This window comes from Ambystoma mexicanum, chromosome 8, assembly GCF_040938575.1.
Source record: "Ambystoma mexicanum isolate Mex_15411 chromosome 8, UKY_AmexF1_1, whole genome shotgun sequence".
Lineage (NCBI taxonomy): Eukaryota > Metazoa > Chordata > Amphibia > Caudata > Ambystomatidae > Ambystoma > Ambystoma mexicanum.
This window is the reverse complement of record NC_090929.1, coordinates 218749145-218776194: the sequence shown is the minus strand read 5'-3', so window position 1 is coordinate 218776194 and position 27050 is coordinate 218749145. Positions and strand designations below refer to the sequence as shown.

The following is a 27050-nucleotide window of genomic DNA, read 5'->3' as shown; positions in this document are numbered from 1 at the left end:
GGTGAAGTACGTTACTGTGCTGCATGAGGGTCGGCCATCGATCGAGCCCTACATACCACTGACTCTTCACAGGTATGTAAGCGGCTGCAATCATAGCATGTGTAACAATGGGAGCATAGCATGAAGATCAGTCAAAGTACATCACACTGCCATCGGGATTTGATACATGATTCAAATCCCAAGATGCCATGCGGCCAAATGCAGCCTTACGTGCGGGACGTGCTCGGCCAGAAGGGATTGCATCTGCCACAGATTCATTCAATCAGCACAGGTGGAGGCCATACAGGCCGACAGCACATATATTGCAGACCCAAACCCCTCCCACAACCACTCCCACTCCAAAATGCTACCGGCAGGACTAGCGATGTTGGGCCTGGGGTACCAGATAGCACTGCAAGTGCTACAACTACAAGAAGACGACGAACAACAACAGGTACAACAACCGGGCGCACAGGGGAGACGGAGGAGAAGGAGGAGGAGGAGGGCAAGGCAGGGTCAGCAAGGCCCACAAGCACTGCCACTACCACCACGCAGGCGGCCCGCAATCCCACGCCTCCGAGCCGATCCGTTCAACCTCACTGCTGAGCAGATCCACACCCTCTACCGTTTGGACCGGGACACCATAATCGCCATTGTGGACATGACACATGCTGACCTCGTGAGCATGATAGATAGCCCAACCGCCATCCCACCCCTACTGAAGGTGGTGTCTGCACTCCACTTCCTGGCCACAGGCACCTACCAGCACACAGTGGGACAGTTGCATGGCATTTCACAGCCACTGTTCTCACGGACACTCTTCCAAGTGCACGATGCCCTCCTGAAGCACGCCGACGACCACATCACACTACCACGCACGTACCAGGAGATTACCAACGCTAAAGTGGGATTCCATGCACTTGGCGGCATCCCGGGTTGCATTGGTGCCATCGACTGCACCCATGTTGAATTGGTTGTCCCACATGCCATGGAGGTCCAGTACCGCAACCGGAAACAATTTCATTCAATCAATGTGCAAATGGTGTGTGACTCCAACAAGATATTTACGCATTGTTGTGCCAGATTTCCAGGATCTACCCATGATTCTATGGTCCTGAGGAACACAAGAATACCACGCTACATGGAGCGACACGCAGGGCACAGATCCTGGCTACTCGGTGAGTCTCATTCCATGCATGACATCGTGGCCCATTTGATGCGTCAATGACCTTGCAGGGGGGGGGGGGGGCTACTTAGCACTATCATTCCACTGACACCCTTTATTCGTCTCATACAGGTGATGCCGGGTATCCACTGAAGAGATGGCTCCTTACACCAATCCGGAACCCACAGAACGAGCATGAGGAGGACTACAACCATGCCCACTCACGTACCCGTGTGGTCATTGAACAGGCATTCGGCCTACTGAAGGCTCGTTTCCGCAGCCTCAGCAGGTCTGGCGGGGCACTCATGTACAGCCATGAGAAGGTTTCTAAGATGGTCATGGCATGTGTCATGCTGCACAACATGTGCATACGTAGGAATGTGCCCATGCCCCCTGACGCTGTACTGCATGCACCTGAAGATGATGATGATGATGAGGGTGGGGATGTGGAGGCACCTCAAGGAGTCCATGAGGCACAGGATGTACGTGCAATCCGACAGAGCATCATAGATGCATGCTTCTAGCAACCACGCATGGTGCCTATTACACGGAAAGGGGACCTGTGGCACTGTGTGTGTGTAGTACAGGCACATTGTGGACTGTACGCCTATGAAGGCCTCGTACGCAAATATCAATGTCCACACATGTCATTGGATGATAATGAGGTGCTGTATTGTTAATGTGATTTGATTTATACACCCTATGGAGCCGCCACCCAGTGAAGCCCAACACACCCCCTCCACCCTACTACCTCCCCCCCCAACACCAGTGTCCAAATATGCATGCTGTCCGTGGGTAGACGCTATTGCAAGCCCCCTCTACGGGTATCAGGGGCACCCCTGCCCGTGGAGCGCAGGTTCCTGCCAGATCTGCGTTGGGGGCTGCCCTGGACGGAACTTGCCACGGATGATGTCTCTGCCTGCTCGCGTCCATGCATGTCTCTGAGGGTTTGTGAGAGCTCCGAGAGCACACGGCGCACAGCAGCAAGTTCAGCACAAACGTCTTTGGACGTCGCATGCAGTTCCCCCCTCAGGCTCTCGGTGCTTTTCTCCATTTGTGCTCTCAGGCTCTCGGTGCTTCTCTCCATTTCTCCCCTGAGGCTCTCACTACTTTTCTCTATTTGTGCCCTGAGTGTCTCGGTGGATGTTTCCATGGCTGCCCTGGAACCCCCGCATTCATTTGCATGGTCCTTGAGTAGCGTGGACGCTTCCTGCTGTTGCTCGATCAGCAGGTCGAGGGACTGTTGCCTCTGCTGGGCCATGGACATTTGCGGTGGTGTGACAGGGGGGCTGCTCAACACATGTTGCCTTGGCACAGGACTTGTGGGGGTTGGCCAGTCGTCGTCTTCAGGGTGCCCCTGCGTGGTTTCGTCATGGTGTAGGGGATGGAACATGCAGGGGGATTGGGAAAGGTCATGGATGGTACCTACGTCGCCAGCACTGTTTTCCGTGTCGGAGCATGCTGGCATGACAGCTGTGTCACCTATGGTGCTGCTACCACCAGAGGCAGTGCCATCAGATACGTTCTTTGGGGGGACCTGTGGTGCTGGGGTTGTGGACTTGCTGGCTGCTGGGGTGCCTGTTGCAGTCCCCTCCAGTGTGCTGCCACTTGATTCCTGCTGCTGCCGTGTCTTGATCCTTGCACCTGAGGTGGAGGCTCTTGGGACGTTGGTCCTGGCCCTCTTTGCAGGCGTGCTGGTAGGGGTGTCCTGCAGCTCGTCGTTGGTATCGGACCCTGTGGTGGAGTAAAGAGGGGCGAGCGTTAGTTATGGGTCTGTCGGATTTGGAATGGCAACGTATCAAATGCATTGGGGTGGTACATGAGGCTGATTTGGGACTGGGCCTTGGAGGTGGTCTCATTTTCGTGTGGATTGAGGATGCATTCATTTGGCTGCCTGCAGTTAGGGGGTGCATGCTGCACATGTAGGGGTTGTTTATGGCTTCTTGATTGATTTGTTTGTTCATTCTGACTTTTAGAGGGCGCTGTCAGGGCAAAGTATGTATTGCACTATGGGGTCACATGGTACTGCACATGTTCGTGGTTTGTGGATTTCGCATTGTTTCTCTTGGCCAACCTACCTGATTCTCCGGATGTCGGCACTCCTTTCTCCATCCCTCCGACTCCCTCTATGCTCTCCATTCCTATGGTGGAGGCGCAGATTTCCTCCCAGGGGGTCAACTTGATGGGCGACTCTGAACCCCCCCCGGTAGCTGTGGCGATGTTCCTGTTCGCAGAAAGTATGCTGCGTACGCGGATCCGCAGGTCGTCCCACCGCTTGCGACATTGCTGTGGCGTGCGGGGTGTTGTCCCCACCGCACTTACGCGCTGTGCCACCAGGGCCCATATGGCCTTCTTGTTGGCAAGGGCCGTCCTGGTCATTTGACTGGAGAAGACGACGGCGGAATTTTCCTGGAGGGTCTCGGTGAGCACGGTCAGTTCCTCTCGGGAGAAGTGTACCTGCCGCTTGCGGTCACACGCTTTCTTGGCTACCTTTCCCATATTTATTTTTTTAACTGGGGTTGCTAACGGGTTGGGATGTGTGTCAGGGTCGGATTTTTTATGGTTGTGTTGGGATTCGGATTTTATAGTTGTGCGGCGTGCTGTTTCCCGTTCCGGCCACATGCTTTTACTTCCGTTTCCGTATATTTACGGTGGCCGTAATTTGCGGTGCACGCTCGTTACGGTGACCGCTCATTACGGTGACCGCTAAGATGGGTGGCGGTATTGCACCTGGTGCAGCGTACGGCGGCGGTAAGGGCCGTTTTGGGGTCATTTCCGCCATCGCAGCCTTTCGGATTCCGCCATGGCGTAATGCTCGTGCCCGATGGGTCGTGATTGGCCGCACTTTGCTCCTTCGTGCAATGGCGGAAACGCTATTTACGCTGTTGCGGTCCGGTCAGTCACTTTCCGCCAGGGTCGTAATGAGGCCCCCTGTCTCTGTAACACATTACCAGAGGAGAAAAGAATGGCCCCTTCCATCTCACACTTCAGGAAAGATCTGAAGGCCACATCCTTCAAAGAACATCTCACCCATCACTTATCAGTCTAATTTACAGTACGTGTCCCCCCCTGAGGTCCCTGCTGCCCCCTAAACCATCTATGCTCCTATGCTACCCCACACCTTACATGTTACCACAGAGTGCATACCCTGTGTATAGAGCTTATTTGCTTCCCAGCTAGATTTGCATCTTATAAATCCCTTGCATACAGGCATACTTAAATACATGCCTGCTGTCCCGCTCGCTGCTGACGCTCCTCCAACAACCTTCAACACTTTGTTTGCTCCCACTTCTAAGATCCACGCGCCTTTGTCTTGCATTCCTTGTTTTGGACATGTCGTGCCCTGCCCCTCTGGAGGGTTCTAGCTCTCTTGGTTTCAGGCATAAGTGGTTGAGACTGAGTATTGTTTGTCTTGTGCACTTTGGTGGTTGTCTGCCTGCTTGCCTTGCCAAGAAGCTGTCTCCTTTATATTCACAAACCAAGTCTTTGTAATGGTCATCCACCATGTTGGATTCACAAATGTATCGTACACAAAAGGGATACGCCACGTTCTAGAAACCACCTCATTTCATTTTCCAGAATTTTGTGAACTTAATCAGTATTTTATAAGTTATTGATTCTTCACCTGAAGCAGCCTGCACACACTTGCTTCCATTCCCTCTCTTGTCCGCGCAATGCTGTGGCACCCTGAGTCCATTTTAGGGTTCACCTTATAATGATTCGATTCAGAGGGTCGGTCTACAATTCGGGTCGCTCCCTGTGATATTTGGGAATGACAGTGTATATTCAATGCCTGCCATTCAAACGTACCAAAGTCACGAAAAGGGGAAGTAGCCGCAGTCCTCATGTGATGAGCCTCTGCCGACCTTTTGTGGTATGGTGCGGGGAGCCAGGGGATCCTACCCATATTGCGTGGCTTGTGACATCAACCATCCCCTTACCGGCCTCACCTTCCACTTTGAGGGTCATTCAGGATGAATTTGTCACAGCGCCCAAAGTAGACTGTAGCTCATGTGAAGGATGCACTTCGACACAGATTCTTGGCACTTTAAATGAAGCATACTCAAAGTTCTTATTTCTGCATGCCATAATCAATGTTTTGCTCTAAACACCTGCGTTGCTTAATTTTACTTCCACTGGGTTCCTTCCATATGCCTGTATCAAGCTAGTCTGTGGAGCTCTTTTAAGAGGGTGTTGATGTTGTGAATGGTGTATATTACTTGAACGCTCGCTACTTACAGTGGGAGCTTATCCAAAGCTGTCTGTTTCTGGTTTGCATAGTCTTTGCATCACTCTGAGCTTCAGAGCAGTTTGGAGGCCATCTCACACTTCCCCTCCACATAAAGGTCTCCTTTGTTTGAGAACTATTTGAAGAAGGGGCATTTGTCATACTACAATCTTACAAACATAATTTCAATTAATAAAATACACACGTTTTACATTGGCTATAGTATAGTTTGTACGTTTTGTTGGAGAAAAAACAATGTGAAAACCAATCAAGTACTGTCCAGAGCAACAAATGAAAGACTACACCTTAACGTTAAAGAGCTGCACCCAAAAGGAACCGGCCTTGTTCCCATTAGGACTGCTTTTAATGCTGCAACATATGGATGTAATTCGTTCATCAACCTAGCTCCAGGCCAAACGCATTTGTTGTTCCCCACCAGGTTTTGATAAGGCTTTGAAGACTACTGTGAATTGCCATTAAATCACTGATTCCCAGCTAATTTATAATACTGCTGCTATATTGTCAGGAATCGGAGATGCAATTTTTACTTAACGTTCTCTACTTTAGCCCTGGTGCGGTGAAGGGAGGGCAGAGTGGCACTTGCCAATTAAATCTGCAATGCTGTACGAAAACACCATTGGCACAAAAATGTTTGTGATCTGTTGGAAACCAATGTCCTTGCATTCCCAGGAAGAATTCTAAAATGTCCTGATTTACAAGTTCTATTGTCCTTTGAGAAATGCATGAATGTGCACTCATGGTATGGTCAGAAACATTGTAGGATCTCACAAGCAACCAGAAGTGAATTGAAAGTGAACAGGCACCTGCATGTAATCAGTGGTTACTGGCATCATGTAGTTGAGGGCCTTGGTGTGTCTCTCACTACCTACAGCAATTAGTGTTGCTGGCACTCATCACTATATCCTTGGAAAGCTTCTTCCGGATTTTTAGTCTACTAGTCTCATGTTGGAACACATTTTGAGCTCCAAAATAGCACAGTGTAAGGCTGCAGAAAATTTGTATTTGACACAATAGCCACAGTTTAGAGGTAGATAATATTGATATGCTGGTGATTATATAGAATTTCATATCAGAATCCTCCAGCATCCAAGTGCTGTAATAATCAGAGTCACTATTACTACCCACTTGTGACACTCTATTAATCTCAGGATAATGAAGGGATGAGTAGGTCGAACCTGGTTTTCAAATCCATGGTTCATGACATCATTCTATTCCAAATGACAAATGACATCTCCAGGAAGGGGGACGACCAACCTTCACCCTGCAATGGTCAGCCTGATTAACTGACAAAGGATCCATGGATATGCCATGTTCTTTTCTTAGACACTGCAGCTGGTGGCAGCAATTATCATACCAACGGGATATTTCAAACAAGGACACACAGGGCCCGGCTGCAGAGGATAACAAAGAGGCAGGAAACCCAACAACCTTTCATATGCAACAGTGTGAACTTGAAACCAGCTACCTCCTATCAGTATCGATGGCAGTGAACTATCATGTCTGAGTCTGCTGTTTACAGTAGGCCACCCTGCTAGAGGGACCCCATTCATAAGGTACGAGAATGTGGTTTGCAGGAGCCAGAGAGTCTGGTCTTGCCACAGCTTCAAGGGAGAACTGCCACTTTAAATGGCAACCACAGAGACCACCATTAACCAGAAAGACTCTGTGATCAACAGCAGACAGAAAGATGGGTTTGAGTTAGTATGACAAGGGAGTGTGACCAGAGCTCTTTCTATTGAAAGAAGGGTTTGATCATTTTATCTCTGGGGCACACATGTTCCTTTTATCACTCATTTAACTTCCATGTTGTAAAGAACTCTGGTAATGACCTCATGCATACAGGAGATTGTTGGTAGGTACCTCAGGATTGGTTCACTAAAGTAGTAGTAGTCTGCACCAATCAATGTGCCACACTTGGTTTTAAAAGAGGGCCGAGCCCCTCTTTTGGCAGATAATCTGATGACTTCACCAGAAGTAAAATAATAACAACTTGAATACTGGCTGAAGGTACATTCTGCCTTTCATCTTCCGCCAGTGAAGGAAGGCCAGGACATCCAACGAGGGAAGCAAGATCCATCCCTTAAACATCTCTCAGGGAACAGAGGGAGATACAGAACTCAGAGGACCCTCCAGCCTCTCCCAAACTGGTGCCCAGCCAGCACAAAGCATGCCCTGCCAGGCTCTGCAGCAAGCTTCTGGGATAGCAAGTGGCATAACGTCTCTGAACCTACAGCCAAGGACAAGGCAGCTGCCTGCAACACACTCCACAGCTGTGGGCCATTCTCCTTAAATAACAACACAAGCCCATTGAAGATGCTGGGAGAAGTGCCTCGATGAGCATCTACCTACATCTGCCTTAAAGCACATTTTTGAACCAGTCAAGTTCATTGTGATGCAATCAACTGCATCTCTGACCGTTGTCAAGCTGCAATCGCTTAAAGACATCCAAGACATCTCGACCAGTGCTTCACAACTGCCGATCAGTACTGAGACAGTGATTCCTGACCTTGAGCTGCAGTGTAGGCCAGCCTGCAGCCATTCGTCCAGCTTCGCTCGCCAAACCGTCTAGCTTGCTGATACCCACAGCTTACTCCCATCTTGAACTCTCTCACAGAAGCCTGCAAAGTGCTGTGGAGTCAACTAGACCCCGTGGAGCACCAAGAACACCTACAGCACAAAGTTCATAGTGGTTTTGTTCCCCTGGTCCTTCCCAGAAGTCCCCTAGGGACACATTAAGACCAATTGATCCCTTTGTGATGAAGCCAAGAAACCTTAAACTGGTGTGGTTATTAACCATACTGATTACCCTCCTGTCAGTATCCCGAGTGCATCCCTTTTCCCTGAAACTGTCTGTCCTCAGCATTTACAGGGAGGGTTATATTTAACCGTGTTGCAAGAACCATCTGATGTGATATAAATAAAGTTGTTATTTTAGATACAACTGTGACTGGACAGTCCATTCTATCAATGGTTAATAATTGTATTTTTGCTGAGTAGCAACTAACCAAACATCCACAAACATTCAGAGATAAGCCAGCCGTTCCGTCCATGTTACCAAAATTGGACAAGGAGGGTCATAATTTGCTTGTTATTGCAATCTGTTCAGATCCCTTCAGCTTTATTAGAGGCGTGGGGCTGATTGATGGTTTAGAAACCGATATTCACCCCTGGACCTCTGGTACCCCGGAAGTTGGTTTGTCACACTGATGATGACTATTGGTGTCCATTTAATTTTACGGTACTCTGGCTGTATTGTTGTCCTTTTCCCTTTTTACACGCTTCTCTTACTTTGATCAAGCTTCACCATACGCACCTCAAACATTAAAAAAGTACCCGGACCAGCTAGCCCTGATAATGGTAATGCATTGACCTTTCCCCAGGGTCCAATAAAGTAGAGGTTTCAGAAGATTTTGGTAGATCAAGGGAAATATTTCAAGCAACCTCAGAGCTCCCTCAGATCTCTCGATGGAAATACAACTTTTTGAAGGAGTTCCAAAAAAACCTCTATTGTGCCAAGTTCCCACTATTCACCTTCTGAACATTTGAAACCTCAAGAGAATTATCTGTGATGAGCGGTAGCCATTTTTGAAAATCTTTCAAAATAATTTTGATAATGCACACGTTTAATGCACACATCCTATGATAATCGATTCCATCCCCTAAAGGCCGCCTATGCATCGACTGATTACAATCAGTTTCTATCTGGCGAATGCTAAACTGTAAAGATGCTCTAGTCCCACCTGTGAGTGTGTTATGCATAATAAAATATATATCTTACAAAAAAGTCTCACTGACTGATAGTAATAGCCATTTCAACACATATAGCTCCTCTAATGAGTATCAGCCAAAAAGACTGAATCTCCCCTTTTTATGTGAACTACATTGGCTTACTCCCCAGGCCAGGCCAGGATACTGTTCAAGAATGCATGTATCATGTACAAAGGATTCATGAGTAGCACGTCAGTATGCCTGGCAGCTAAGCTCCACATATCTGGTGGCACAACCTCGCATAGCAAATCACAGCAAATCAGCCAATCGTCTGAATCACAACTTGTCCACAAAGAGAGGACCAGCAAATAAAACCTTTCTTGTCACGCACTCACTCTTTGGAACTCGATTCCGATATCGGCTGTGAATGCCCCCACAATTCGCCAATTTTGCAAATCTATAAAAACATGGCTTTTTCAACAACACCTTACCAAGGAATAATTCCAATGGGTGTACAGATCCGACACACAGACTGTACACCCAATGCACAGGCTACCCACACCTTATACAGTGCTCTGCTGCTCTCAAGCTAGATCTGCGCTTTAAACATAAAATAAATAAGTAAAATAAATAAAAAATATGTCTGCTAAGTTCATGTGCAACATTATCATAACGGCCAAATAATCGTTTTTCTTAAAAGGTTTCAAACTGTTGGGTTATTTTCTTTAATATCAAGGAGGGTAATCAACCTAAACTTATTAAGATCTCAGTGACTCCTGGTTGTTTGTACCAGGACCAACCTTGAATGGCACCATGTTTTGGGAAAAGTACGAGTTTGATTTATATTATTGAAAAGATCCCCCAATACTGGTGACCAAAACTCAGATTTCGCTTTTTGACAATAAACTAACATCATATCGGAATATTCTTCTATCCAGGAAATGGGTAACATTATCAACCCATCTGCTTTGAGTATAAGGTCAGGACTCTTTTCTGAGGATTAAACATGCCAAGACTCTGTGAGAAAGCAACAGTCTGGACACTGCTTTGCTTCTGATGGAGTACCACCAAGCATGCCCACCTGCAGAATTGAAGACCAATGGATTCACACCATCCAGTGCAAAATTGCACAGCTTTACCATCGACAGTGACCTCGCCTTCTAAACTCACATCACCAAGAATTCCCGAAAGAGCAAACAGCTGCTCTGAGCTTCAGAACAATTGTCCAACCCCTGTTCATCTCCCAACTGGACAGTGGCAACACACTACTCATAGAAATCCTGCATGCTAGCTTGCCCCCTCTGAAAGCCAATCATGCTGCTGCACAGAGCATCATAGGACTCTGCAAATTCAACCATATGAACTCAGTCCTGATGGAGCTGCACTGGCTTCCCCTTCAAGCATGTGCCATATTCAAGTCACACACTGCATCAACTACAAAACACTCAAAACAAAATATCACTCTGCGGGGCTGAGAAACTCACCATTTCGAGAGGCCAAGCCACCACCTGAAGTCACAACAACGCCCGATTGGAAAGAAAGAACGGAAAGAGGGAAAGCACTGAAAATAAGTCTCTACCTGCTATGCACCCTGTCTCTGGAACAAGTCGCCAATGCAGATCAGTCTAAAATACACCACCCTAAACTCCAGGAAGAGCCAAACCAACCTTCCCTTCATAGCTCATCTCTCCAATCAGTGATCACTATACCCAGCCCTGCTTCTCACACTCCACAACTCCCTCGACATCACTTACCCTTTCTGTCACCCCAAGTGTACATCCCCTATGTACAACTCCCTCCCCTCCTGCTCTGCCTGTCCATCACAGCTACCTCTGTCACCCAAGTGTATATCCCCCATGTACAGTTCTCTGTTTATTTCCAGCCAGGTTTGTTCTATATGAATCCCATATATACAAGCAGTACCCTGTGGAGAAGTGTCTAGCATGCATATCAAATATCTGGTTGTCCCAGTTGAGTAGGTTATTCATCATAACCTCCACTGAGGATAAAACATTATCTGAGACCCTTTTCTTGTTGTTGCCAAAACATATTTTTCTTTAAAAAAAGGATGTGTTGTTCCACGCTCCGATTGCTTCTGTTATTTGATCTCCACCCACCCTCCCCTAGTTAGATCACTTTTTAGCTATTGATAAGGATTTGAATTAATAATGAGAGAAAAGGCCACTGATCCTTGTAAATCTAGCTTACTCATGGAAGTGGACTATTTTTTTTTTAAAGACACAATTGTATTTGATCCTATAAAATTAATAGTAAAACTCAATTAGAAACTCAATAACAAAATAACACGCATGTATTAAGAAAACATGCCCTTGCACATAATGAATAAAAACAGAATAACAACTTTAACTCCAATAATACAAGAGAATGTAAAAGGTTTTCCACAGGTGCTCATCTCTTCAAGTGGGAAGAATACAAATGCTTCAAGAAATCGCACAGCCGATGTTCACCCCTTGCTGATGGCCCACATCTTCAAACTTTCTCTATCAACCTCAGTCCTACAACACCTTCTCTGCTTCCAAACTATGCTTGACAAATGATGACACATGGCTAGTCTGATGGGTCATGCATTGACTGCAGCAGCAACATTGTTGTCCTAACTACCCTAACCCCTTTCTCTTTAAAGATGGGTGTGCACCATACTTTACACAACACGCTCTAGAAAGGGCACAGAACGAACAAGAACCCAGGTGTTTCTGCAATGTGCAGCCTTCTAGGGTGACAATGCTCCAAGGCCTGCAAGCTCCTAATGCCCCTACTCGCTCCTAAACTGGCTGCAGCTGTATGTTTTCTGTTTTGGATATGGCTACTTGCAAAGCATCGAAAATATACATGTTCGGCTCTTCGCTGGATAAGATTCAGAACGTATTTTGTCTCCCTGATTTTGCTATTCTTAATGGAGTTTTGACTCCTGAAATACATGTGTGAATAGTGATAGATTACTCATTTTAAGATGATATATGCATAACTCTAACTCCTACTAAAGTGCAGAGACGGACGCCACCCAATAGTTAAGGCGATAACCTTAAGTTATGCGAAATCCAAAAATGATATTGCTAATCACTTTTACTTGCATGATGATTTGGAGGACATTTTCCAAACCAAACGTTTGTCACCCCCCTTACCACACAGAATGGACATTTTGGGAATGATTTGTTAAAAAATGAAAAAAGTTATTAAGAAAGCAAAACAACCCCCGTTTTTTGCATACTCCCATTCATTTTCTCATAGGAAAAAGTCAATATTTGGCAAAGCCAATTACAGAAACTGCTGCACGTTGACTTAATTTCCTGGATAGGTTTAAGGTTAATCCATTCAGTCGTTTTAAAAAATATTTGACAGAGAAGGGGTGCCCCCTGCTACCAAAAATATAGCTATATCTCCCATGGTGCTTTGCAGCAGAGAGGCTTTTTCAAAAATTAAACCCACTGCTACAATGTAGAATGCACTCGGAACAGAAAATAGGTTGCACAAACAAAAGAGTGAAAAGGGGTAATGGGTGAGGGGCAGAGAGGGAAAAAGCAGCTGATGGCAATGTGGGTACATGGAAGAAGGTGGGGGGCCTTGGTGAGTGCCTAAGAGAACTCGGAATTGTTTTTGATTCTTTAATGTTTTCAGATTATCTGGGGAATACATGAATAGTTAATTGCCGCTGTATTTGTAGATCATTGTCATTATTGGGGAAATCCCGCTGGAAAGAGAAGATAATGAACACATCTACTTTAACCCCTTACTGCCGCATTACAAGGTCCCGCTAAGGGCGGCTGGTTTTACCCGTTGTTAGCATGGTCCCCATTCCCATTGAGCCTTATGGGGGCTCGAATGGGAATGAGGATGGGTTCCTTGAATGGGGAAAAACCGGGTCCTCCAAGGTTGGAATGGCCCAGTAATTCCCCATTCAAGGAAACTTGAACCCAATATGCGGTACTTGGAATTCCTCGGAATGAGGCCCTTAGTACCATTTGCCTTGGCCAAAGGCCATGGCTAGTGAGCCCTAAAGAAATGTATTGGTGTAACATACAGAATGGCCACAGCTTAAGGCTATGGATAGTGGGCCCCAAAGAAACCTATTTGGTCAATATTTCCAGTGGGCACAGCCAAGGGCCGTGGTCACTGGCCATGGCCGACGGCCATGGCTATTTGGCCACAAAGAGATCTATTGGTGAAACAAGTACAATGGCCACAGCCGAAAGCCATGACTATTGGGCCTCATAGAAACCTATTGATGAAACATGTACAGTAGCCATGGCCGAAGGCACTGTAATGAAGACAAAAAGGTCTGGACAAATGGGGCTGGAAGGAGGAAAGCCATCAATGTCCTTTATTCTGTCCCAATGCCATGCAAACGGAGAATGGATAAGCACCAGGCACAGACTAGGCAGACCAGAGTGACCTAGGATCTATTATATTTTTCCTTCCGATTAAACGTCTCCAGAAAGGCACATGCAGCATCCAGCTGCATATATACGTTCTGATTGTATTAACTGCACCCACATGTTCTAGATAAACTAAGTTTCATCCACCTATTTATCATATTGACTGACTATCAATTAACTTTTCTGAAAACATGTCAAATTAAAAGATGCATGTGTTTTTTTGAGAACTACTGACATGCTTGCACTGTATAACATTTTCATAGCCAACATTTGCATTTCTTAACTGTGATATTCAGGATAACACACAAACCTCAAACAGCCTGGAAGAAGGCTCTGATGTGACTGCATACTGGTGGGGAGAATGGACTAAGTGGACAGCCTGCACAAGGACATGTGGTGGAGGAGTTAAGTCACAGGAGAGACACTGCCTAAAGCAAAGGTACTGTCACAATATGTGGTTAATTTTATTTTTTATTTTGAAATTCAGTATTATACCCTTTTCAAAGTAGTCTCTAAAAACAGTGTCTTTATCTTGTTTGAACAAACTCCTACCAGCATAAATTCCAACGGGTATCCACAGTTTGATTAAACATTTTAAGGATGTTCATTGTTAACTTGATATCAAGTCCATGACAGTTTCAGGATAACACATGCTTGTAGAAACAGGGGAGTGAAACGGTCAGTCTTTCGTGCCTTAGTCATTCAGCAGAAAGAAAGTGTTGCTGCATAAATCTGTTGTTACAGTTTGCTTTTTGGAAAGATTGCAAAGTTAACTATTTGTATTTAGTTGGTACCAGAACAAATCTTTCAAATAAACCAGCCACTGCAGTGATCTGTGTCATGATGGACTTTCAAGGGTATGAAGCCGTGATGAACACATCCTACTGTGATATTATCCTCCTGAATGGTACTCGTATAAGCAATGTCATGGGGCATCAATAGTTACTGGATGATATGACAAACCTTGTTTTGTGATGGCTCTGGTGGTTGGTTCTTAACCAAAGATTGAAGCCTGGAGTTTCTTGAGTTGTTGGATATTTGAAATAATGTAGAAGGGACTCGTGACTTGTTGTCATCAATGAGGGTTTAATATAGTAACAGATATAGTTCATAGGCCAAGCAAGGCATGCTAGGTGAAGGTGAAACAAGAGCCAATGCACGTTTTGACCCTAGTCTTTATCAAGGCAGAAGGTAGGTAGTTGATCCTGTAGAGGGTTGGAGCACCTGGAGAGAAACTCCCAGTAAGTATGGGCGGTGGGCTTGTTAGTTGCCTCATTCTCCCTTCCCTTGTGATTGACTCTCTCTGAACATGCATGGATCAATGTCTCCCATGAAATCTCCTCATTGTGATATCACTAACCTCAATTCTACTAATTGAATAGACCTTTTGAAAGGCTGGGCATCAGGGACATTTGGCATCTGACTGAATATGGTGCATTTCTCTTGAACAATTAGTTGCTTGCCACACAATTTCTCTATTTTAATGTAACCAATCTCAATGGTACTTATGAAAAATCTGTATACAATGTTCAAAATGTATGTTGATAGTCTATGTTGTCCCCAGTCCATGTCCCCACTAGGTTATTTTCTTTGCCCGGATGGTGAGGTGTTTACAGTTTCTTTAACACTGCACAATCCATTCTGTCATTCTATCTGGGGGCTGTTCCCCAGATAACTCCTCTGGCTTTATCATTCCTGGGTTAGTCCACAGGTAACTATTTATTTTTACTTTCTTCCAGGGTTAGTTTTCCTGTGACTCTGCCGGCTGGTTTATGTCCTGGCTCTGTCCCCAGTTTACTTTTTATCTTGGTCATCTTTCTGAGTTAGTCAGAAGGGGAGTCTTCTAAATTGCTTCCTCCATTTCTTTGGTCAGGGCCACGACCCTGTATTTCTCACTGGATCCTTGATTGGATCCTTATTCCCCCCTTTCTAGGCATTTTCATGGTGAGCATCACCACCCTAGCTTTCTCTGCCCTGTCCTTGTTGAGGGCCTCAGTTTTCCCCTTCTCTGACGTTTCTGTGGATTGTCAATTTAGCCTTTCCTCTCTTTGCCCTTTTCATAGTTTGAGATTGGTCAGTTCTCTCTTCATTTATTCCTTCGCCAGGACTCAATATTTACTTCAGTGCTCATTCCCCAAAGCAGGATCTCTTTTTCTTCATATGCCATTGCCTCAACCTCTTCTCTCTGGGGATAACATGCCCTGATCACCTTCTCCGCCTGGTGCGAGGTTCACTTATCTCTCCTTTTTCATTTTCATTGTAGCTCTCCTCCTATCCACCACTGTTCTTCCCTCCTCTGCCCTTCTCTATTATTATCTCCTCCTCTTCTCTCTGCTCCTTCAGTTCTTCTTTCCTTCACCCCTCCCCTATCACTTCCTTCCATCTTCTCCACTCTACTCCTATTGTAACGCCCAATTCCTCCACACACCTTTTATGCTCTCCCCCCTGTATCACTTCCACACCTCTACTCCAGTTTGCCATTTCTCCACTCCTCATCTTACTAGATCCTACAATCTTGCTACTGATTTCCAGTTCTTATAGATGCCTGATCCTCTCTTCTCTGGTAACCAACTCCTCCACCCCACAGTCGCTGCCTCCTTGGCCAGATCTTACAGGCTGCCTCCTCCTCAACCTCTGGTGGCCAGTTAATTTACAGTGATTACATCTTTCATTAACAGTGCGCCTGATGCTCAATAGCTCAATTTCCAGCTTTGTGTTCCTCAAAAACCAATCTTTCACTGCTGTCCAGGGAGAAAACCCTTATCTAGTGATTCTATTGAATACCTTTGCTTGATTAAATGGAGGGGTCAGGGGACGTATCTTGGCATGCTCAGTGGCAGGGATCCTTTGTAGTCTATCCTATAGGGGAAGTCTTTAAATAGGCCAGACACTGGTTTTAATTAATTTCCTTTGAATTGTTTTTGCTTCTGCCTCTTGTTAGAGGGCGTCTCTGCTCTGCTCTGGGGTTAGATTTGGATGTCTCCTGTATTTAGCAGGTCGGTGGGTGTACTGTAAACACCCTTTAGGGGTTGGTGAGGATGCATAAATGTTACTCCTGCACTTTGCCAATCACGCATCCCTACACTAAATACTTATGCTGCCTCTTTGGACTTCCCCCCACTTGCTCTCTCTATCAGTACCAGTTCCTCTTCTACCCTGACTCACATAATTGTGATCATTTTGCGCTTTAAAAAACCCATACATTCATTGATACATTTTCATTAACTGGGTGCTCCTCTGACTGATGTTTATGGGATGTTTAGATGCTCGAGACTCTTCATCCCATACCCCCAGCTGTGGGGAAAACATGCATTTTTCTCTCTTCGGGTCTTCCTATTTTCTCTGGAAGTTTGTTCTTTTTGTCTGGTTGCTCTACTCTGAAGGGCTATAGTTTACTCCATCTCTATAGGTGTTAAATGTTAGATCGGTGTAGATCATCTGTGTCTTGCTCATCTGGGCGTGATGAGCAAGATGATCGTCCTGCCCCTGAATAAATGTTTGTGTTCCGCAGCACTGTTCCAGGATTTCCCTCTGTAAGTGAAGGGGATTATGTGAATTGAAATCCTTCTCATTTTGTCTTTACAGCAAGCTCCGGGTTAACTTTGGCTTGGGACATGTTTTTCACCATCCTTTCTGGTCCTGAGACGTGATTACGGTACATTCTTGTGAATCCAAAGTTCAATTTCCTGTATCCATTCATATTTTCGCTCTCTCAGAGAGGGGAACTATGGATGACAAAGTTCCTGTATTACTGGATTCGGGTCTGAGTGCCTGGTCTTGGATATATGATGTTAAGTATAGGAACCTCTCAAAATTCTATTGTTAATAACTTTTGATTCAAGTAACAGATTTGACCAAAATTCCCGAAGTGATGAAGGACTCACAGCCCCCCACAGAGGGTGTCTAGGGACAAAGTTTGAAAAATATAGCTTTTTGTAGCCTTGGCTATCGCCTCAAATAGCCGACATCTCAAAGCTAACTGCGTCACAGAAACAGCGTGTGTTGAGGGGGTAAAGGGAGAGGGCAGGGGAGGTGAGGAGTCATCAGGAGCATGGGGGAAGCTGGCACAGATGAGTTGGGGCACTTGGTGACAGCCATGGGGGGCAGGAAACATTTATTTTCTGGCTATTTTCACGGCTATTAAGGACTCCGTTGGGGGTGAAAAATCACTGTCTATGACCAAAGGCCATGGCCAGTGACACTATTGCCATCCAGGACAGACCCTGATTAGCTTCAAAGTGAGAAAGGGGCCAGCCTCCTCAGGTCATGTTGCCCGATAAATGAACCAAACATACAAGACCACTTGGAAAAAATGGTCCAGCCCTTTCCTTGCTTTGAAGCTTAATAGCGTCATGACCACTTTGAAACTATGTAGAGTCAGTCCTGGTCACTGCATGGATGGACTACCGAATTGGCATCTGAATTATTACCTTTTTTTTAAAACGTGCTACTGTCAGTCCTTGAAGGTTTTAGACTCAGAGATCATTTTTTGCCTTTTGCTGAATTGCATTCTGGTATTTATATTCTCCCAGTCAATAATTCATTTAAAAAAAGATACTTTTACAGCAACATTAGCTTTGCCATCACAGCAGTACCTGCGACGAACACTGCTTAGCTGGAAAGCAAGGAGGGGGGTCAGCCCCCTAAGGACACGTTGCCTAACAAATGAGCCCAGTTTACAAGAACACTTAGAGAAACATGGCCTAAGGGGGATGGATCCTTCCTCACTTTGCCGGTCCCAGTTACTGCATGGATAGGAGACAGTCAGTTCAAATATCTCATAACACACGCCATCTGTATTATTTTCTTTTGAACCATGCTACTGTCAGCCCTTGAAAGTTTTGCACTCAGAGACAATTTGCCTTTTTTATGAATTGCATTCTGGTATGTGTAGACTCACAGTCAAGATGGGGAGAATAAGGCCACAATTAATGCCACAATTTTACACTTTTTGCCAACCATAGTACTGCCCACGATGTGGCAAGAACGTTGCTGCTTTTCAGGGCACAAGTAAAGGATACATGTGGGTGGCCAGTGAAACTTTTCTTCAGAGGGCGGACGCAACCCCTTTTTTAAAATGGAGGTTAGCAAGCTTGCTCAAGTATTTGGCTACCAGAATTGTCATGTTCCCAGTGTAGATGCTTACTCACAAGACCACATGCAGTTTTTCTTTTTTTTTTTTGTATTGGGATTTAGTTTTCCAGTGAATATTTCACAACATATTGCTGGGATTAAAATGTAAGCACCTTTAATACTTTGCCAGCATATTTATTCAAACATTTCCTCTCTCAGGTTATTTTTCTGGTGTTGATTACTTTTTAAAAAGTTAAATGCTATTTTGTCTTGCACACTTTTCTCTAAGGAGTAGGTCTATCGAACTACATTTGTATATTTCACTTTAAGATATATGTTCACATACTGTGCATATATTGATAAATGCCAGCTTTTGATTTTTGCTATGGTGGCAAAGGTACCTGGGCATATGTTATTTGTGCAGACGGTCATTTCTTTCGCTTTTCTGTGCTGCTTAAATGTGGTTAGTTGGGGTTGTGCGATGTATCACAACAGTCACCAAGAGACAACCATAAAACAAGGGGTTTGTAGCATGCTGATTATCCAAAGTGTGTAATCCTCTGCAAATAAAGTAATCTCACTGGGCATTGCCTAAAAACATTGTGAATTCTCAAAGTCTTCAATATTTTATACATGGTAATACCACTGTCAAAACAGGTCAAAATTAGTTTGTGATTGATGAACATCTTTGATTGATGGGTTGCAAGTGTTTTGAAATATTGAGTGGCCGTGCACACCGGACATGGACGAAGGCCATGGCTAGTGCTCTGGTAGTGTCTTAAAATGGCCAGTGGCCACGGTTAAAGGCTGTGCCCACTGGCCATGGCCGGTGTCTGGTAGTGTTCTAAAACATAAAGGGGGCCCGCCCATAGGTCGTGGCCACTGGCCATGTACGGAAAACAAATCTATGGAATAACAATAACCTTGAAAGTTGCAGGAACTTTAAATTGAGAACTTAACGAAACAAAACCCCAGAAATTCAGTCACATTAACTTCGCACCCCCTGTTGCGCAGCCTATGACCAGAATGGTGACATCACATATGATATCACATATGACATCACTTGTGACACTACTAATGACATACACAAAAGTCAATGTAAAACATAATTGGACACTATATAAATATTACTTTTACTTTGTACAGTATGGGGGTCATTCAGAGGTTGGAGGTAAGGGAAAAACGATGCCGGTAAAGGATTACCGGCATCGCTGACCGCTATCGGCTATTCTGACCAACCAGAGCGCTATTTACGGCACCGTAAAGTACGATGCCGTAATTATTGGTTTTGGGTCGCGCGCCCGCCCCACCATGCCGCTAAACCGGAGCACACGTAAATTACGGCCTCCTCAAGCCCGTAAAGTACCTTACCGGCATGGAGTACAAACAGGCATCTAAGAGAAGGAGTAAAGAACCCTGAGCAGTGGGTCCCAGAGCCACAGGTGCACACAATCAGCACAGGTGGAGGCAATGGAGTCTGCCACAGCAGAAAAGGAACTCAGCCACACACCACACCCCCGCCCACACCAAGATGACACCAATAGAACCAGCAAGGGCACAACCACAAAAACCCCACCAACAATACCAGGCCCCCCCCATTGAGGAGACACAGTGGGAGAACGAGGGGGAGACAGGCCGTGCATGCAGCACCAGTGCAGTCTCTGTCACCACCCCAGCAGCCCCCATTCCCACGCAGCATGTCCGGTCACTCAAGGAAACCCCTGAGCAGAGAGACACCCCTGACCACCTTGACCGTGACACCGTCCCCACCATAATTTGCCCGAGACATACTGAGATAAGCGAGCAGCATACAAATACACACTGCTATCCTGGCACAAGAGACGGTGTAGCCTGTGCCCCACACCCATGCCACAGGCACCAACAGCACACAGTGGTGCCCATGCATGGAATGTCACAACCGTCCATTACACGGACACCAAAAAAATTCTATATCACCTCCCAAAGCACACAAGGGCCCACCAATCCCCAACATGGACCACCCAGGAGACACACAACAGTAAAGTTGGCCCCCATGCATCTGCAGGTATGCCAAATGACATTGGTGTCCCTGACAGCACCCATGTGTCGTAGGTGGACCAGCATGGCATGCATGTGGCGGATAGCAACTGCAAACAATACCACTCCCCCTACGTGCAGACGGAATGCAACTCAACCAAGAACACCACACATGGATGGGAGCAACATCAAAGAACAACTCATGACTCAATGGCCCAGCTGATTACCACGCTACCGTGCCACATGGGGCGACATGCAGGATGACGTGCCCGGCTGCCTGGTGAGTTGTCTGACTGTGTCATGCCAGTGCATTGGTGGCATGAGGTGGGTGACTGCATGAACCAACTGGGCGGAAATGATGAAGCCATTGTACGATATCCACCCCACCAACCAACCCGCCACAGAACCAGTGCAACGGCATATGAGCACAGAGTCCCACATCGATGTAGTAAGGCACTCACAATACACTACATTTCCACCATCTGATAAGGCCAAATCCCACTACACATGCACCAACCACTGGCAGCCACCACAACTGTACGTGCATATAGGTCGACACACTGCATATGCACAATGTGGCTGCCCCCAGCATGGCACCACATGGGAGACACATCCCTGGGAGTGGATTGAACTGAGGGCAGCAGGGATACCCCACCACGTCACCGGCATGGCACACCAATAGGAGTGTTGGAATTCACCATTGTATGGATCAGAGCAGGATGATGACCATGAGCCACTGACTACATCCATCACACACAAATACGAATCCACACAGTACACAGCACCACATGGATCGAACATCAGGACTGCTGCATGCATCAACAAAGCCTGTTCCACGAGATGACCATGCCATTCGTTGTACGTGGACCATCTTGTAGACGCACCCCCCCACAGCATTCCATTGAATTGGACACATATTGGGGCCATGAATGGGCGAAATGCATCCGTGGCCATCAGTGAAACCCTGCCATGTCAGCCAAGTTCAGTTCTCCACCATGACAGTTCAAACACTCACCTCAATTGGCTAGACATGCAGGTGTTGGTGGCTTTCCCTTGACACCATGGTACATGACCCCTGTCAGTAACCCACAGAACAGGCCCAGGGTACACCAAATCACTGGCCATACCCGTGCATGCGTGTAGATGAGGCGGTCACCTGGCTTGCGTAAGGCACATATGAGTTGGCGAAGCTGGACTGGTGTAATGGGCCATACAAAGAGCGGACAAGATGTCCAGAACACAAGTCAGCAGAGGGCGGCATGACATGGGCACACAGGGCACTGGATGTGTGTATACTTGTACACCATGCACTGTCAGTCGTCATCATACACATGCTCAATGATGAATGTCCACAACTGTTCAACTTTGCAACACCAATAGTGTATTTTGAAGAAGGAAATATTGTGAACATTAACTGCAGCCCCCCCTTCCCCCCAACTGCACAACAAACCATCACCCCCCTCCCCCCCAACTGCACAACAAACCATCACTCCCCTCCCCCCAACTGCACAACAAACCATCACCCCCCTCCCCCCAACTGCACAACAAACCATCACCCCCCTGCCCCCCAACTGCACAACAAACCCTCAAACCCCACCCCCCTCCCCCCCAACTCCACAGGACTGGTCCCATGTAGGATTTAAAGGCCACATGTGGCAGCAATGACTATTGTTCCTTGCTCCCCTGGCCCGGGGGGGGGCATGGTCCTGTGCCGCATTGAACGCTGAGTGCGCCTTGCTGGGCTGCCTTGTGTGGCCTCACAGGATGCGGCCGTGTCGCCTGCTCTGGCTGGGTATTCGAATGGCCTGCCTCAAGAGCATTGGCTATGCGGCCAAGGATGTGGCACAGACAGGTTGTGCTGTCAGTTAGAGTGTCACACAACCGTGCAGTCGGTGAGTGTCTGCCGCATTTCCCTCAGTCCCCGACGTGTGCCGAATGATGGGAAACCATCGGTGAAACCACTTGGCCCTGCATGCTCGGCTGAGGGCTGCACCGGTGGACTTGGGACATCATCATACACCTACGGGTTGACTGGAGGACTACAGACCAGTGTTGGTACATCTCCACAGTCACTACATGAGGCCAGGGGTACGATGCAGGGCTCCGGGGTGTGGACTTTGTGTTGGTCCTCCTCCTCGGATGCCCCACAGATGGGTGACGGGCTGTATGCATACTCGTCAGGGCCAGTGGCAGCAGCCTCCCCAGAGATGCTCGACTGCGCCGATGTTGGGGTTGGCATTGTGGCAGGCGCCAATGCTGGAATGGGTTGTGGTGGGGCAGCATCCAGTGGCCTTTCCGGAGCCGGGGGGCTGTTGTTTTTGGTGCAGGGATTCTCCTGACCCTGCCACTACCCCTGGAGGTGCTTTGCTGGCTCGGTTGTGGGTCGGCGCTGTCATGGTCAGTGCCTGTGGGGGTAGAAGAGAGGGACAACATGAGTGATTGTAAGATGTCCTATTTGCATACATGGCTGCATTCACATTTCAGTCGATCGCAGTTTGTGGACTTTTGGGTGTAGCTACGGCAGTGGTACATGTGCATGAGTATGTCATGTACGCATGTTTGGGAGTGACTCATCGTGGCCTGGTTATGTGCAGTTTGTCTGGCACAATGCCGAGCCGGCTGCACAGTGTGCATGATGGGATTTGCAAGTTAATGCACTATGGTTGATGTGCGTTATGTACTCGCACTTGGCCCTTGATTGCGTGCCACTTGCCTCTGCATTAGTTGGATGGGGGGATGGGTTGGATGGGGGGAGGGCAACACGAGAAGGTGCCTTCAATGGCCCTTGGGGCAGTTTGAATCATGCAATGGACATTGGCAGTGTACACTGTGAACACTCACCTCCTTCGGCAGAAGTCGTTGCCCCGCATTCCATGTTCCCCACGCCCTCGATCAATTCTGTGCCAATCAGAGCCGCACATGTCTCCTCCCACGGCTCTAGTTGCACAGGGGTACTTGGTCCGCCTCCCGTCTGCATGGCTTGGCTCTGGTTGCTGGAGAGGAGGGCCCACACCCGCAGGTCATCCCACCGCTTGCAGCAGTCCCTGGGGGTGCGGGGGGTGTTTCCTATGGCGCTCACCCTCTGGGCGAGTTCAGCCCAGATCTTCTTTTTGCAAAGGATAGACTCCCTCCGCATGTTGCTGCTGAATACGACATCCGCATGCTCAGCCAGGTAGTCTACCATGTCTTGGAGTTCCTCAGGGCTGAATCTCCTCTTGAGGATGCGGTCCGCTGCCTTCTTTGGTGCTTTCGGCATGTTGGTAGTCGTCTGGTCATTTTCCATTGTCTGATTTGCTCCAAAGGGTGCTGGCGGATGAGGATGGTAATGGATTGTGTTTTTAAAGATGGCCGCCGCTCTCCTTCCCGTTCCTGTGCGATGACATAATTTCTGGTTCCTCTTTTTTCAGTGACCGTAATTTACGGTATCCGAAATTTACGGTCACCGTTATGTACTGGTGCTAGTCTTCCGAGGCGGTGTTGCTATTTACGTGTCGCAGCATGCCAGTAGGGGGTTTGCGGGTCGTTTAGCGGCAGGCCGCTCGGTACTTTTCCGGCATGGTGAAAAGCGCGTGTCCGCGAGGTCGGAATGGGCCGCAATTAGCGGTCTGACGCCAGGGCGGTGTTGTACTTTACGCCATGCCAGAAAATACTGGTACTTACCTCCGATCTCAGAATGAGGGCCTATGTGTTTTATTTTAATTTTAACATGTTAATCAATTACAAAAGACATACAGAAAGAAATATACATCTATATACATGTTTTCAAGCACATGATGAATTTAAAACATTATTTTCTATACATATATCAATTTAGAGTAATAATCACTTTTTTTCCAATACGCATGTATGTAAATCTTAAAATGTATCCCAATAAATAGTTGTTTCGTGTTTGAAAGCACCGCTCATGTCATTTAGAACATGATACGTGTACACATTTTTCTTACTATAAAACTATTAATATTTACATATGCTTATTTTAAAATGTAGTAAATAATTAGGGTTCAACATTGATCTTGTTCAATGTTTTTGTACTAATTGTAAATGTATATAAAGATATTATAGTCAACATACTTAGACATGTTTGGCACAAACAGGAACATTCTAATCAGTGTACTATTTATATTTCACATATCATCTTTTACCAAAGTAGTAGTGATATGATGCATGTGTAGCTGTTTACTGTTTTAAACTATTCTAAAATGCTAATATCACCTATGAACAAGCGTAAGGATAAGGGTGGTCTAAATATGGGCAAATACTGAGTGTGATTTTATAGCTGATGCCATTACTTAAATATTCATTGATGTCATATATGATGCAATTAGTGATGTCACCAGTGATCCAATCAGTGTTGCCATCAGTGATGTAATCTGTGATGTCATAATTGTGGTCATAGGCTGTGCAAGGGGGGTGCAAAGTGACCTTAACTTTGCACTCTCTGTTGTGTTGTTCACTTAATGTTCATATATTCATGGGTGCCAGCTTTTTTATTTTCACTGTGGGGGCAAATGTTCCTGTGCATATGTCATTCTTGTAGCTGGTCATTTTGTTCCACTTGTATGTGCTGCTTGAATGTGGTTAGTTGGGCTTGTGTGATGTATGACAACAGTCATCAAGAGACCAGCCATAAAACAACAGTCTTCTAGCACATTGCTTCACCAAAGTGTGTGATCGCCAGCAAACAATGTAATCGCACAGGGCATTAACTAAAAACATTGGGAGTTCTCAAAACCTGCAGGTTTTTATACAGGATAAAAACAATAGATATGTTTACAGCTACAGTGACATCGGGGGTGAAAAATCACTGCCACCCGGGTCTCCCATCCATGCAGTAACCATGACCGACCCTGTTTAGTTTCAAAATGAGGAAAGGCCAGCCTCAGCAGACCATGGTGCCTAATAAATGAAGCACCATTACAAGACCACTTATAGCAACACGGTCTGAGGGGGCCGGCCCCTTCCTCACTTTGCAGCTGAGCAGTACTGTGCATATATTCATGGGTGCCAGCTTTTAATTTTAGCTATGGTTTTAGAAAGTTAGTTAGGGTTGTGTGATGTATCACAATGGTCACCAAGAAACTGGCCATAAAAGAAGGGGCTTGGAGAACGGGACACGACATTTCACTGTGGCCAGTTAGGTGCACACCGTTATGGTGCAACCGTTTCTCTGCAGGTCCTGTTTCGGCGCACCCAGTTGGACACAGCCAGTTGGCCGCAGGGACCTATTGGCACAAATATGTTTTGATGCAAGAAGTCACAATGGGCGTAGCATGAACCTGCAGGTACTTTGCATTTTGTACCTCTCTGTGCGAGGATGTTTTGGCGCAATTGGCATGAACCTCCATATTATTTTGTGATATCATATCTCTGAGTTTAGAAGATCAAATAACTCGCTCTCAACACTTGACATAATCAAACTAAAAGTCGTTTCACCCACATATAAATGCCTGAACAATGCGGCACCTTGCTATTTGACAGAAAGATTCTCCAGGAAATCTTCATTCAACACCAACTGCCTCCTAGTCACAAAATTTAAGCTGTCCAGAGTCGGGGGTAGTAGCTTCCCGGTCAAGGCTGCCCAATTCTGGAACTCTCTACGCCCTCCAATAAGAGTAGATCAACCATATCAAAACTTCAGCCAGAACCTTATAAAATGGTTCAAAGACCTAGATAAGTAAGGCCTTTTCCTGACACCTAGAACCGACCCTCGCTGCTCCATTGTATATAACTTAGAGTGTATACTTGCCCAGATTTCAAACCTCATTAGTCATGTTCCTGATTGTCTGGTGTATGTGTCCCTATCTCTGACTATGTCATGCCTATGCTTTCACTTGGTCGTTCTGCTTGCACATAGTTCCCGTTTTGGTTAACTCTTATGTATTGTATTACTTTGATGTGTAACTAAGCTGTAAGTTATCTTATTCTATGCGCCCAGATACCCTGGGGTCTTGTGCGCAATACAAATAATAAAACAAACAAACGTGAAAAACATTTATTTACTACAATATTATAAAACAGGATGGGACCTGTATTACATCCTCATTGCAGAATTTAACACATATTAAACATGAAACACATTGATTTACTTTTCAACATTATAAAACAGAATGGAACATATATTACACTGTCTCTGGGCAACATTATCAAACTGAAAAAATGAACTAAAAACACATTTGTGCTGAAGGCTGCCTTCATTATCCCTGGCCTGCAGGAGTACAAGGCAGAACACTTCACCATTATGCTGCAATGGTATTATTGTTTGGGCTGTCACAAGTTTTATACTTAGCCTTTTACAATTGGGCATATTGAATTGTATGCTAAGTAAGTATTCACCAAGATGCACTAATCCTTTGTGGCATAGTGGTTGAATGCTGGTCCTTTAACTCTGGCAGACCTGATTTCAATACTTTAAAAAAAAAATGTAAACAGTTTATTTTGGAAACACTGTATTCTGGACTATATAGTC

General features: G+C 46.1%; 1 protein-coding gene across 1 annotated transcript in view; it reads left to right on the top strand.

Moving 5' to 3' along the window:
• ADAMTSL2 (ADAMTS like 2) overlaps positions 1–27050 on the top strand; it is a 329265-nt gene that overhangs the window by 113291 nt on the left and 188924 nt on the right. Inside the window, exon 3 of the mRNA XM_069609632.1 lies at positions 13792–13934. Coding sequence (XP_069465733.1) covers positions 13792–13934 — 143 coding nt within the window. The remainder of the gene's footprint in view (positions 1–13791; positions 13935–27050) is intronic.